The 15,333-nt window shown below is 40.0% G+C and overlaps 1 protein-coding gene across 9 annotated transcripts in view; it reads right to left on the reverse strand.

The window, feature by feature from the left end:
- ARID1B (AT-rich interaction domain 1B) overlaps window positions 1-15,333 on the reverse strand; it is a 417,978-nt gene that overhangs the window by 259,021 nt on the left and 143,624 nt on the right. For all 9 annotated transcript variants that reach the window (XM_058534096.1, XM_058534092.1, XM_058534093.1 and 6 more), the window contains exon 4: window positions 787-897. In XM_058534096.1, the coding sequence (XP_058390079.1) occupies window positions 787-897 (111 nt within the window). The remainder of the gene's footprint in view (window positions 1-786; window positions 898-15,333) is intronic.

The following is a 15,333-nucleotide window of genomic DNA, read 5'->3' on the forward strand; positions in this document are numbered from 1 at the left end:
TAGCCTGAGCTCCCACCTTAAATAAAACTTCTTAATAGAGATTAAGCAATAACAATAATTCTTCAAATCAAAATATTTTAACAGGAAGATAAATATAAAATTTGTTTGCACAGATGTATTCTTTTAGTTTATAAGGAAAACCTCATTTAAACTAGGTTGCCTGTAAAAAAAGCAAATTAGGCACAGATGAACTATTTATGGGCAACAACATGATACCCTATAATATAGCCACTACTCTGGTCAATATATACTCCGATCACCACGCAGTATTTGCTGGCGGGAATACTTCTAAGCTACTTTTTCCAATTTTAAACTAAAATACTTTCTTTTGGGTAAAAAAAGATTGGGTGATTTCTCGTTACATAAAGTCCCAGGAGAGATTCAAACTACTACCGGATGCTTTATCGCATCTTTTATATCCTTTGCTGAGTCGGAATTTCTTTACGTTTAACTCTTACCCAGACACCTCTGTTCTGTATCACCACCAGAAAGCAACAAGCTAAACAAAACACAGCTGTACCAGGGAAACACCTTTCTGCCACAAAACCCATCAGCCGAATCAAACCTGCCAACTGGACTCGGAGATATCTACAAATGAAACACTTATCCAGGACTACACAGCTCCTAAGAATGAAGCCCTAAAACAAATGAATAAATCACAAATATATCTGAAATCTGAAAATTTCTACCCCAAGTCTTAATATCAACTAGAACCAACAAAAACAAGATCTCTTTTTAAAAATCTTTAACTCATTACATTTCTCAATCAGCACATGAATGTCTTACTGGTAAACTTGATGGTCTTTCTTGCTGTATTAAGTTCAAGTCTTCGTGGTTAGGTTTTCCGGGAGCCAGAGGAGGTTGAGACCTAGTTCCATAGCCTTCCTGAGACATGTCCTAAACAAACACAAACATGAAGCACTTCATAAATATCTCAGTGAGTTATAAGCTTCTTCGGCCACCAAAATGCATCAAAGGCTTATCACAAACTATCGATTCATTACATTTAAGCAGACATATAAATACATTATAGCTATCATTTCTTTAACACTTTATTGAAAGGAAAAACAAAAAAAAACAGTGAATCATCAAGAGCAAAAACATATATAATGAACAACTACATTTATCCTGAGACCATACAAACTCAAGATCGTATTTGAGTTTTGCAGGAAGATGACTAGTCACTGAAAGATGGGGGGGGAGGTCAGCTATAACCAAACTCTCTTTTAAACCAGAGCAAACCAAAAGCTCACTTTATTGTTTAATTCTGATTTTGACTGTACTGTTTAATTCTGATTTTGGCTAAAGTGCCTTTAAATATTACCTTGAGAATGTTAAAATAATTAATGAAAACTTTATTATCAACTGACTTTTAATATGCCCTCTCAGTAACCCACAAAACAACTTAGTTATTAGGCTCACAGTATCCCGGGGTTTCTACAAAACCAATAAACACTCATGTATAGAATTCCATATGTTCACGTGGCATAGTTTCCAGAAAACCACAATAAAGAATAAAACAGCAGTGGGGAACAAAACACACCCAAAAAACCTGCTGAGGTATGAGAAACTTATCATTAACACGGCCTTTCTGGCATCCTGTTGAACATTTTTCCAGGAGGTATAGTCTGCATGGTTTCAGTATTGTGATGAAATATTATATAAACCAAATACCACACCAAGCTTACTGTATACCAGCTCTCTAGCTGTTTAACTATGTACACTCAGCTACTAAACAGTCTACCATTTACACTCGAAGTCAAACAGCAGGACAGAATGTGAAATACTTATTACAGCATGTCTTAATTGGCACTGAAAGTTGAAGAACCAGTTTCTGAGTGGAGAGAAAAAAAAAAAGAATGAAAAATCGCACTCAAAAATAAAATTCTCTCCCTTTCCCTATCAGTTGAAATATGTGTCAGAATTCAAGAAACATTATGTGCAAGTTCTACTTCTCCTGTTAAACCCTCAAAATATTACTTAAAAATTAGTGTTTATTAGTTGAAACCCCTATAAAAAGCTTCTGCTGCCCCACCTCTTTCTCACCCAGCACACACTGAAAATTACACGGCTTCCTAAGCCAAGAAACTTTGAACCAATTGCTGGCACTACAAAGTACACAAGCCCTACAAACTAGATGTAACTAGCTAAGCTCTGGTGCGACCTGCCTTTAAACAGGCTCTGAAGTGCAGGGCGGGCCAACGATCCAGCATTTCCCAAGCAACCTTCTGCCCTTTAAATAAACCACCCCCCATACACAATTAATCAAGATATCTAACTTCTAAGAGTAAGGCACAATGCCCAGTCGGTACCATACTTCTGTAAGAGAATTAAATCCCATTGTCCAGGTTTTCATCTGATAACAGTAAGGGGAGGTCTCAGTGAGCACATGCGATCCAAGGATACTTAAAACGTAGCTTCAATCTGGCTGCCAGCAGAGGGTAATAATTAGGCTGTGGGGGACAGAAGCCAAGGCTGAAAGATTAGTACCACTCCCGCCGCGCCCTCCCCCAACACCACGTTCCTTCCGGATCCCAGACCTTCCACTTGTCACACAGACGCCCCGCTGGGGGCCCTGCAGGTTCCTTTAGATTAACAGCGAGGATTTCAAATTGAGAAGGCCACAAGGCCTCCATTCAGGGGCCTTCACCCCGTTACAAAAAACCCACAAAGGTGCAGGACAGCCTCACAATGGGCAAACAAATGAGCAGGCCCCGCTTGTTCCTTTAACACACGCGTGTGCACACACACAGTTTACCGGCAGCGCTCAGGCACTTTTTTTAGTAAACTTTGGTTAAGAAACAGGAACAGGCTCACAGGCCCTATGCTTATTAGCCTTTTAAATTTCTTTTTATTTTCTCTTTGTAGCTAAATGAACTGATTTTTAAAAGGGTTGAAAAAGACCATTACAACTATAGTGAATACACATTTCAATTTAGATATTGTCCCCTCTAAAATAAGCAACACTGAACTAATAGACTGTGAAAGCTCTCAGAAAATTTTACTATGACTTTACATTACACTTTTTAGGGCTTTAAAAGTTCAAAATAATTAGATACCACCGAAGTCTCAAACATTATTCCTAACCACAAGAGGCTTTCAATTATTAAATACAGTTAGAAATAAAACCAAAACAAAATTTAGTAAGAATCGCTGAATGGAACTTGTTCTGCCTCAATTTATGTTTGAACATAAGGATTAATTTAACTGAGAGAACCTCCAGAAAAGGTACCAAGTTTTAACCTAAAACAATCATCATCTATATATAACTTACACTGGGACTATAAAGTCTCCATGTGGCAGCTTTAATAAAGATCTAAAAGATATATCTCATAACAAACCTGAGCTTTTTCCCGCTTCAGAGCTATATTTATTTTCTGGTATGTACTCATTTTCATCTCAAGAAGAATAAGAAGGAATAAGTAATTTAATAGACGGTAAGAGGGCAACGTTAGTATCAGAAAATAAAGAATATGTTCAGCATCACATTTTATAAACAAACAACAAGGAAGCACAGCCTTACATTTTTAAAACGTCATTGCCATCTTTGGTTATTCACAAGTTTACACTCATGCACACTAGCTAGTACACTAGTTTACACACCCAAATTATTACTGCACTCATCTGCCATACACATACGAAGGCAGGGTCTAAAGGAAAGGCAAGATCAGGAGAACCTCTGTTTTCTTTTATAATGAAATGAATTAAGTACTAATGGCAACACGAGACTTGGAAGAAAATGTAGAATAAAATGTCAAGGACACTTAAAAAAAATTAAAAGGGGAAAATATTCCCATGGTATGAGTTCAAAAGATACAAAGATTAAACAATGAAAAGAAATGTGGGCTCCTCCTGCCCAGGACCCCCTCCACAAAGGTTACTGCTAAAAGCTTGTGATTTATCTTTCCATAATTGTTCAGTACATTACTAAGTATAAATGTGATTTTAAACCCTTTTGCCTTTAAATACAACTAGGGCATATTTTCTGTACACAGCATATTTTTTGGTCCCTTAACAATATACTGTAGAGCTCATCTGCACCTAAATATCAGCTTTATTCTTTTTTTAATGCTACACAGTATTGCAGTCTTTGTCAGTGCTGTGACTTATTTAGCCAGTCCCCTACCGGTGGACATACAGGTTGTTCCCTACTTCACACAACACTATAATAAACCCCCTCGTGCATACATCTTCATGTGAAATATTCCTGTAGCATAAATCTCCACAAGAGCAATTCCTGCCAAAGGGTTGGTACATTTAAAATTTTGATAGAGACTGGTAAAGTGCTCTTAACAAAGGAAGCGTCAATTTACACTCACAGTCTTGTCATCTTGGAACAGAACAAAGCTGTACTAGAGATGTTTACCTTAGCATCACAATACACCTAACCACATAAAAAGCAGCAAACCCAGAGCAGGGAGAGGTGGGAGGACCGGTAATAATAACGAAAGAAAACAAGAATTTAGACAAACAAATGGAGGATACGTCCAGCAGCTAGCAAAAGCTGGTTGTCTTTATAGTCCTGCGAAGAGCTTCAGATCTGAAACAAAAAGCAACATGAAGCCACCATGGCTTCTGGATCTAGAACACGTGATGACTGTCGTGTTACTTAAGAAAGGTTTTTCCAATAATCACATGAAGTATAGATGTGCTAGAAAGAGAAGGAAGACGGCCACTTATTACTATTGTGATAATCCAGAGTAAGGTGAGGATTTGAGTAGCCTCATAACACCCTGCATTATCTAGGTCAGAATAATGTCTTGCTCCTTTTCTCTCCCTGCTTTGGAAACTCCTATCGTCAATTCCAACCACTAACGCGGAACAGAGCGGCGCAGGCATGTACAAAGCTGCAGGGGGCAGGAGGAGGATGGGATCGCCTCCACAGAGAAAATGCCCATGGTGGCCCCAGGAAACCATTACTCCGCTCAAGAAACTTAGCGTGCTACCGACCTCTCCACTCAGTCTGTAGATAAAGAAATTTACAATATCCTTTCCAAAAGGAAAGAAATATAAGTCTATAAACGTCCACTTCAAGACTAGCACAACCACCCCCTGGCCACCTCAGGAACACCCTAATGGAAATATTTCGAACAAGGACAGCTGACATTCCCAGGCAGGGCTCTGTGACAGGTACTGTGTGCCCAGTCCATCTTTACCACAACCCCATGAGAGAGGCTCTATTCTCATCTTGTTTTTACCATAAGGAAACAAAACCTAAAGGAAGTGCCTAGCTAGTGTCTAAGCACTGTGCCAGTATCTCAGCGTGATGGACACATCTTCACTGCTACCCTAACTCTACTGTAGAGACAATGGGAATAACAACAATATAATATTTTATATTATTATTTATACTATATTGTAAATAATTTTGTATATTATTCATATATGTTATATATTTATATATAAAATAGATATTGCTTATATTTTATATATTATGTATAACATGATATTACAAATAATATTTATAATATATTACTATAAAATGGTAATAAAGATTTAGCATAATTTTAGCGTTTTTAAGGTATTATTCTGGGCTTCCATATATTCTCCTAAATTCTCCTTTCAAAATTTACAAATCTTAAGCATTTTATATGTGGAATGCTTCCAGGATATTCAATTATAATATTATGAATAAATAAGAAATATTAAAATTAAAAACTCTCACAAATTTGAACACAAGGCCACTCTCCACACCATCTGTTGTCATCAAATAGTTATTTAAAGTCCAGAGGCTGATGGAAAGCGAGGTGGAGACCCATCCAGCCTTCTTGGCTCACGTTCGGTTAAGGCTCCTCTGCTGGTTGCTCTCTCTGCCTGCCCCTTGAAAGCTGGTGTCCCTCAGATCTTCATCCCAAGGCCTCCACAATGACCCCCAAATGGTGATGATTCCCGAATCTCCACTTCAAGTCCCACATGTTTTAACTGCATTATGAACATCTCTACCTGTAGGTAGAGTCCCTTGCACTCCTCATGTCAAAAAGTGACTCGTAACTGTCCTCCTCACACCTGATCCTTCTCCTTCAGGTCCCCACCTGGTCCAAGGCCACACTATCCCCATGGGACTTCTCAGAGCCATCCCATACACATTTTTCTCTCTCTCACCATCCATACACACCCGATGTATCATCAAACCAGAAATCACTGTCAAGTCCATCCCCTTCCTGTTTCTCCTGACTGCCAGTCCCTTTACACTATAGCCTCTTGCCCACCGTGCCACCAGGGCAGACTTGCTAACACACAAATGGCCATGGTGCACTATTGTTTGGAAAATGCCTCCTTCTTCGTCCCTACAGAGTGAAGCCCACAGTCCTCGGTCTGGCACAGAAGAGCTCATCAAAGATCCTCCAGCTGCCACTCCAGCTTCATCGTGGCCTCCCCAGGGCCCCCTGCAAGTCCTCGGTTTCACCCACTTGACTGCTCACAGGCTCCCGCAGGGCTGTGTGTCTGCACGTGCAGCTCTCTCGCTCTCAAGTCTTGGTCTCGAGTGGATGCCCTTCCTTCCTGTGTCTGCATAGCATCTGCTGTCCTCAAGATCCTGCTAGAAATGAACTCCACTATCCCCCAAAACAACCACCTCGCACCGACTTCAGCTGTACTCGTCTTAAAGAATTTGCAATACTATATTTTACTATTTGTTTACGTATCTACTAAACCGGACTCTCACTTCCTCTTCGGGTCCCAGCGCAGAGCAGTGACAGGTACTCAATAAGAGCTGGCGAATGACTGAGTGAATGGCTTCTAAGAGCCTACACTTAGAATTAGACACAGCAATACAGAAATAAATGTACGAGGACAAACACATAAAGCTGAACAAAACTTGGGCTCGTGTCCAAGAATATTTATCATGTTAACAGCTACGCTGCCTGGTAGCAATGTGCTACAGAACACAGTTTGCTGTTTGTTACTGACAGTCTCAAGGCAAAAAGATGACTGCAAAAGAAAATAGCAAAAAAATACACTGGAAATTAAGGGGGAGGGAAAAGACTATGGCGAGTATCAGTGGTGCCATCAAAAAAGAAAAATCAAGACATTCTATATACTTCTTAATGAACAAACCAGCAATAAAATATTCTTGCCCCCAAAAATTGATAATGAGTTTGATAAAGCCTGTATATCCAATTATCAATTTATAGGAAACGAAAAAGACCAAGGAACATGTTAAACCACAGCGAATCAACCAGCAAATCCCGGAATGTGAGAGTCTCTACTAGACAAATGACCTAGTTTCTTCAACAAATAAACTGTAATAGAAAAAAGAAAAGGAAAGCAGTAGAGAAGGAGCGATGCAGACCGAGGAAATCCCTAGAAATGACACGCTATCAACCAAATGTAAGACTGGACCACATTTGGATCTTGATTCAAACTACCCCACAATGTAAATTAAGCAAAAACATTTATCCATTTATGAGATTACTGGAAATGTGAGCACGGGATAATTGGTATGAAAAAGTTATATTTTAAATGTGAAAAGCTGTATCATGTTTATGTTTCTTTTTTAAAGCCCTTTATCTTTTAGGGATATATACTCAAATATTTATAGATTAAATGATACGATGTCTGGGATTTACTTCAAAATAATACTGCGGGTGGGAATTGGGGGTGAAGGAAGAGAGCGTGGATGCGACAAGACTGGCCACGCACCTGCTGAGTGATGGGTGCACAGGCTCCGTATACTTCTCTCTACTTCTGCTTATGTTTGAAAATTTCCGTTTAAATGAAAATGGAGTTAATAGTATGAAAGATGAATTCAGGAATCCAGAGGCCGGCTGAGGCTGTGGTGCTGACCCCAGCTTCCAGCTGAAAGGCCAACGGGTCCCCTTGCCTTCAATTCCCTCTCTCCCAAGAAAACCCACTCAGCGTAGATCATTTCACCTTCCACAGTTTCTTCACTCCCCTCCCCATTTTATCTTTAACATGTTTGCTGTACTATTTAATCCGAACACTCAGATGGCTTAAAAAAAATCCCTCTGTAATCAACCAAATCAGTCTCGCCAGTTTCATTTTCCCCCAGCTCCCCGAGGTAAAACCTGCCCTCACTGCGGACTCAGCGATCCTTGCTCAGTCTCATCTCTTGATCCGTCTGTCCTGATCTCAGCTCCAGCTGCCCTCCTGCCCTAAATCTGACACACTCACCCTTATCTTGGTCCAGCCTCTTCAAGGCCCAGTCTCCTATTTCACTGATTCCAAGAAGCCTTTGCCAGACACAGATCTCTCCAAAGACATGAACCTCTGAGTCAAACAAACCCAAGCTCAAATTCCAACTTCTAGACTATTCACTAGCTGTGCGCGCCTGAACAAATTTTTCTGAGTTCAGCTTCCTACTCTGGAAACCATACTGGATTGCGCTAACCTGGGAAGGCTCTGGGAACAGTGCACCTCCTTTACTTCCTGCTCGCATGTCACGGGCAGACGGTGCTCCAAGAGTAGGGCTTGAATGGGTGTTTTATATATGTTTCATGTTTAGTATCTGTTTAGGAGAATAGTAAATCATTTTAATTCTTCTAAGTCCATACTGATACTTCCCCTGCATCCTCCTTTACCCTTGCTCCAAAAATCTTTTATATGAGATTTTAAAAAAATCACATGGCCCAAGCTCGAATGGTTTTTTACTGCTGCTGATTCCATGGGCAGATTCTAAGCTTATACTAAAGACACATTCCCTCTAATACACTATATACACTGATGAGTCCAAAGGCTAGATTCAGAATATTGTTTATTTTCTACCAATTCAAAGGAACAAGTATTTCCATATTTTTAAAAACCACTCTAGAAAAAGGACAGGCTTGTACAAGCTACTTTGATTTGATGTTTTCTTACTGATGAGTCTCATTAATATTAATAGCAGATCCCTCACTACAGTTGTAGCCTGCCATCAACACGAATGTCGCTACGGCACAGGACTTACCAGTATACATGAGGCTGCCGCAGCCCCTGTGCTTGCAGGAAAGATGAACCCTGAGAGGACTGGCGAATAGAGAGGACCACCACGATCGCCTCCCCTACCCTAAGTCAGGACCCTGGAGGCCACTAGCCTGGCATTCAAGACTTAAAAAAGCTTTTTGTTTTCTTTCAGTTTTCGTAAGAACTTCTTCCTAAACTAACAGGGGGCCCAGAGTGAGAAGGGAAGCCACATGGCTGCCTAAAATCACATTTCCTAAAATACCAAAGAGAAATACAAAGATACTCAACAGCTAAGGACTAAAGTAATTAAGATGTTTAATAGATTAATTTATTTTAATAAACTCACAAAGATAAATGAGCCACAGTAAATGTTCAGCTATGCTCTTTGTAGGGAAAAATAGTGTATGTAACAGTAATAAAAACATATATACACAAAAATATATGTACACACACAAACACACACAGTAAAAAAGAATCCTAGCTCTATAACTTATTACCTAAAGAGTTACTTCCTCATCCATAAAACCAAGATATAGGAACTTACCTCCAAAAGTTGTATTAATGATTAAAGGTGATTAAAGGAAAGTTGTATTAATGATTAAATGTATAAATGATTAACGGAGACCGCCTTCCAGCAATTAGCACTGTGCCTGGCACATTAAATTTTCAATAAATGTCAGGTATTGTCATTTATATTACTTAAAACTACATTTAAGAATGAGAATCAAAATTTTCATTGAACCACTGGGACTCTACCCTGTAGCCATGATGCTGACGCTGGCGATGATGACAGCAGTGGCAGCTAACAATCACACAGCATTTACCACCTGCCGGGCACCCCTCCAAGTGCTTTACTCACTGAATAAACTCTTTTGGTCTTGACATCAACTCCACGAAATAAGGACCATTTTACAAATGAAGACACTAAGGCAGCGAGGTCAGTAACTTGCCCAAGGTCACTCAGTTGGCAAGTGGTGGAGGTGGGATGGGAACCAGTATATTCTTTCTCCAGAGTCTACCTTCCCACTGTGCCTCCCACTGGACAAGGACTAATTTCTGGACTTTATCCCACAGCTGATCAATCTCAACCTCAAGCTGGGGTCCAGGAATCTAAATTGTTAATAAACTTCCCAGATTTGCTTATAAAGTTTGAGAATTATTGACTAAAGATAGTGTAGTATTTTCATAAAAGTTTGCTAATTAAGAGATTGCTACAATGTGGGGTTTTAGATATTTTGCCATTACCTAGTATCTATCGTATGAAATTTTGCTGTATCATTAACAAGGGCTAGTTTACTAGGTCTTTATGGTTGAAAAGTAGGTAGACATGAGCCTACGCACCTCTTACCTATCCGACTGAGGTCAGGAATGGCCCTATTTGTTTTACTGTGGGTACAGCAGCAGTTCAAAAAGGTTATCCATTGGCTCTGAAATGAAATAATACTGGCACTGGCATCTCACACTCTGAGGGGTGACTCTTACTGCCAAAACTCAAATCCCTTCCTTCCCGGACCAGGGAAATGACCACTCCAGGCACAGGAGCCAGAGACCTGGAGGAAACCGACCAACGACTCTCCCTACCATTCTGGGACTGTAACTCACATTTAGGGCGTGAATTCTTAACCTAGAGTGAAAGGATTTGAAAACTCCCATGACATTAAAGCAAATTTTGTGTGATGCATATATTTTTCTGGGAAGAGGATCCTTAGCTTTTACCAGATTCTCAACGACCCCCAAAAAGCTAAAGGTTAAGAACTAACAGGGATAATTATATCAAAAATGAGATTCACCAGAACTGAGAATTTAATAATTTCAGCGATTTTAAAACCAGATCAGCTACAAATAACTACATTCAACACTATAATCTTTACCTAAATAACTGAAATAAAAACATAACGACTAGGGGCCGGCCTGGTGGCGCAAGCGGTTAGGTGCGCGCGCTCCGCTGCGGCGGCCCGGGGTTCGCTGGTTCGGATCCCGGGCGCGCACCGACGCACTGCTTGGTAAGCCATGCTGTGGCGGCGTCCCATATAAAGTGGAGGAAGATAGGCACCGACGTTAGCCCAGGGCCGTCTTCCTCAGCGAAAAAAAGAGGAGGATTGGCGGATGTTAGCTCAGGGCTGATCTCCTCACAAAAAAAAAAAAAAAAACATAACGACTAAAGAACTTCCAAATTCAGTCAGTGTCCGAATCATATATGCACTGAAAGCTTAGGTTGCCTAAGTAACTCTAGTCTAAAAAGTTATCTACACAGGACACCTTGCATCACTATACACACACTTTAATTAAAGGAACAGCATGAAGGACACAAGTGGCATGACAGCAACCTGCTGGAACAGAATTTATGAAACCCACATGTTGTATACACAGGCAGAGAGTTTGTTTTGGCCAAAGAGAGAGAAGTAAGGTACCAGAAAGATGCCCCCCCAAGCCTGTCTTGTCAACTCACCCCTAAAGCTGTACAGGGAATCACTTTTACAAAATTGTCTGACTTCTCCAGACAATTCTCCAGAAATGCCTTCGGAATGAAAGCTAAAAGAACTGAAGGAAAGAAAGAAAGAAGTTTTTTCTGTTACTTTTTAATTTAACAGAGTAACAATAAAAAGTAACAGAAAAAAACTTAACAAAAGAAGACAATAAAAGATAGCTAGCTATAGGAAATTTTGTTATTGTTTTGCACTGTACCAACAATCCTTCCAAAATGCAGAAGTAAAAAAGATTCTGTTGAATATTTTTTACCATGAGCATATATTCCTTTTTTTTTTTTTTAATTTTATTTATTTATTTTTTCCCCCAAAGCCCCAGCAGACAGCTGTATGCCATAGCTGCACATCCCTCCAGCCGCTGCACGTGGGACACGGCCCCAGCATGGCCGCAGAAGCGGCGCGCCAGTGCACGCCCCGGATCCGAACCCGGGCCACCAGCAGCGGAGCGCGCGCACCCAACCACCAAGCCACGGGGCCGGCCCCGAGCATATATTCCTTTTGTAACTCTTTAAAAAATGTTAAAATAGATCATTTGATCTATGAAATTAATTCTCTTTCCCCATTCCAGTTTTCATTTTCGGAGTACAGACTACGAGAAAAAAGTACACTTAAGAGAAGTCAGCATCCAATTACTATCATCTTTACCAATTTTCAATGGGAATAGACAGGCTATAGACGTTCCTTCTCTAAGAAATAACAGAAAATCTGAATTTTTCAGAGGTTCCCTTATAGTTTTTAAAAAATATATATTCCAGTTAAGTGTTGCTATGACTATAGGAAAATTTTTACCTTTCAAGAGTCAATTAAATTTCTATTTGGGAAAAAAGAAGAAAAGGAAGACCAGAAATTTGAGGGTTACCATCAATTACATCAAAATTAAAGTAAAATTTATTTATTAAAGTAAAATGTATTTCTTTAGTCATTTTACATTAAAAGAAATACCTCAAACCTTTCAAGGATATTCTGAGGATACTCCTCCTATCACTTTTCTGTAGGGGAAGTGAAGCTTGAGAACCACTGCTCTAAAGCAAGGATGATATGCCAAATACTTGACAACTGGTGCAACAGTGGGGTCCTGGAGTTCCCTGCTGTGCAGGACATTAACCCTTTAGCTGTAGAATCCCTGGGTCCCAGGAGAGACAGGGAGTGCCCTCTGGGTATGCTGGGCCAGGGGCTTACCCAACAACTCTGAACTAGCAGGCAAGTTTACACAGCGGTTCTTCAAGGGCATCCCTGGACCAGCAGCAACATCAGCATCCAGGAGCTTGTTAGAAATGAAAATTATCAGGCCATACTCCAAACTACAGAACCAGAAACTCCAGGAGTAGGGTTCAATGATCTGTGTTTTAACAAGCCTTCCTTGTGATTCTAATGCACACTAAAGTCTGAAAAACACTGGGTTAACAAGTGGAAAGGCCCGTACCAGTGGCCTTAGGGCTTGAATATCAGCCTATCTCTGGAGCAAAAGACATCTCTGTTGTAAACAGCAATAAAGAAGACAGCAATCCCTCTAGATTAAAACAGAGTTGGGGTCAAACCCAAGCCCCACCGCATTCAAGCATAATTTGCTGTACGACCTCTCAGGGTTATTAATAACACAGGAGACAATATCCAGAGGCCACGCTAGAGTAAACGATTGGAAAGCAGTGGTTAGTATTTCCGCACTCCAGTGGCTCTCAAACTTTGGAACAAATCAGAATTGCCTATAGAGTTAAATGCAGATTCCCAGGTTCCCTACAAGAGAACAGTTTTGGAGTAAGAGAGCTTGAGCAAACACCCCAGAAGATTCTGATGCACAGAACCCCCACTTTTTTTTCTTTTTAGAAAACCACAGCTGTACATCTACCCAGTAGCCCCGCCTTACCCTACTTCCTGATCTCTAGCTTTTCACCCCCCAAGGCTAATGCAAAGATACATGAATCCATTCCTCTCCCCAAAGCCTAGCACTTGGAGGAAAATCAGTCAGTGAACTGGGGCTGGATCTGTTATACTTTCAGGAAAAAAAAAGGTGGTTGCTGCCATACTAGCAAATTCTAAAAGTAACCCTATGTTTCAAACATCTGCAGATAATCTTCTTGCGGAATACAATATATAGAGAGCTTGTTACTCTAAGAACTTTTAAAATCAAAGAAATTAGTGAAGGAAGAACTTGAATGCTATATATGTTATGTTTTACTTTATTTTCCATACTCTTAACAAATTGAAATGGGCATTTAGAGGCAAACGAAGACAGCTGAGAGCAGCAAAAGAAAAATTCAGGAAAAAAAAAAATCCCCCAATCTCCCTGTATCAGAATTTAAATATTAAGGAAAGATGATTGTATGAATAAGTATGAGCCTCGATGACACTTTTACTTGCATAACTGTTCTATCCTCAACTTCATCCTTCAAAACCAACAGGGGAGGGGATATCAGAGAAGAGAGGAAGTTGAAGGGGACAAAGAGAACCACACTAAGGTGACAGGGCCAGTTCCACACACTATCCCAGTCTACAAAGGGAGAGGCGCCCTCCTCCACCAGCTTGAGTCTGGGCAACCAGGACGAAGACCCAGAGACCAGGTCCTAAGTGCATCCAAGTGTCAGGGCATCTGGGTTCAATCCCACAGCTCCATCTCGATTAGAGATGGTGATGGAAACGGAGGAGAGAAGGGAGAAGAGAGGAGGGAGAGAAAAAGAACTTTAAAAGCTCATCTACTATTACAGCCGTGTTAGAAACATAGTCAATAATACAGTCAATAATACTGTAATAACTTTATATGGTGACAGATGGTTACTAGACTTATCATGGTCATCATTTCATAATGTTTATAAATGTCAAATCACTAAATTGTACATCTAAAACTAATACCGTATGTCAACTATACTTCAATAAAAAATAAATACATAAATAAATAAAAGCAAAGGCCCAGGCAGACACAGTTGCAACTGACTATAAGATCACCTTGATTTCCATAGCAACCAAAAACAACAACAAAACACTTATGTCAAATGACATTCTAACATTCTCAAAACATTTTCCTTCATTCTTCAGTAGTTTTTTCTATTTACTTATTTAAGAAGCTTGCAGGAATAACAAGAAAAACACACACAAAACTGACCATTCTATGTGAACTGAAACTTTTAAGGCAGCAAATTATATCTGTATTCAAAATTAGTGCTGAGCTTTTCATACACTGCTCTGTCTCCCAAGGGAGAAAAAAGTAGCAGAGAAAGGAAAGTTGTCACTTGCTCAGTCCCATCCTCCCAACCTCCAGCCACCCCAGCCAAGAGCAGCCATGCAGGCCGCTGGCTCCAGCAGACCCCGGCTCCACCTCTGAGCTCCCAGGAGCGGCTCCAACCCGACTCCTAGAAGCTGTTAAGTGTTTACCCAAGTCAACAGTCAGACATCAGTCCAGCAGTGGGCCTTGCTCAGACCTGAAAGTAACTTAAAACTTTTCTCCTTAGATGCACACAAGCTCTTTAAACTTAAAAGGAAATTCCCCCTAGCAATGGTTCAAAGCCCAAGTGCAAATAGGGTAGGCAAGAAGAAAGGGGGAGATTCAAAATTCAAACATGACCCAAGGCTTCCCTAGTAAATCTCCTTTAAAACAAAGAAGAATTTTTATCAACCTACATTCCAATAGTTTTTATTATCAAGTTAATTAATGACTCCTGTGTTAATACCTAAATGCTGAGCAATTAAGGGCAACAAACTATAAATGTACTTGTCTTTGCTGTTATAACAAAATCTATAAAATAAACGATATGAGCCTTTCAGTGACTTAACACAGGCCTTCTACGGTTAATTAGAATTAGAGAAATTCTAGAGAATTCACAATAAGCGGCAGCTTATAAATTAACATTAACATTCTATCATATAAATAATAAGAAACATAGATTAGAATAAATAATTAAAGAACAATAGCAATAAAGAAATGTTTATGCCACAATGGACCAATGCCAATACG

This window comes from Diceros bicornis, chromosome 39 (assembly GCF_020826845.1).
Source record: "Diceros bicornis minor isolate mBicDic1 chromosome 39, mDicBic1.mat.cur, whole genome shotgun sequence".
In the NCBI taxonomy this organism is placed as follows: domain Eukaryota; kingdom Metazoa; phylum Chordata; class Mammalia; order Perissodactyla; family Rhinocerotidae; genus Diceros; species Diceros bicornis.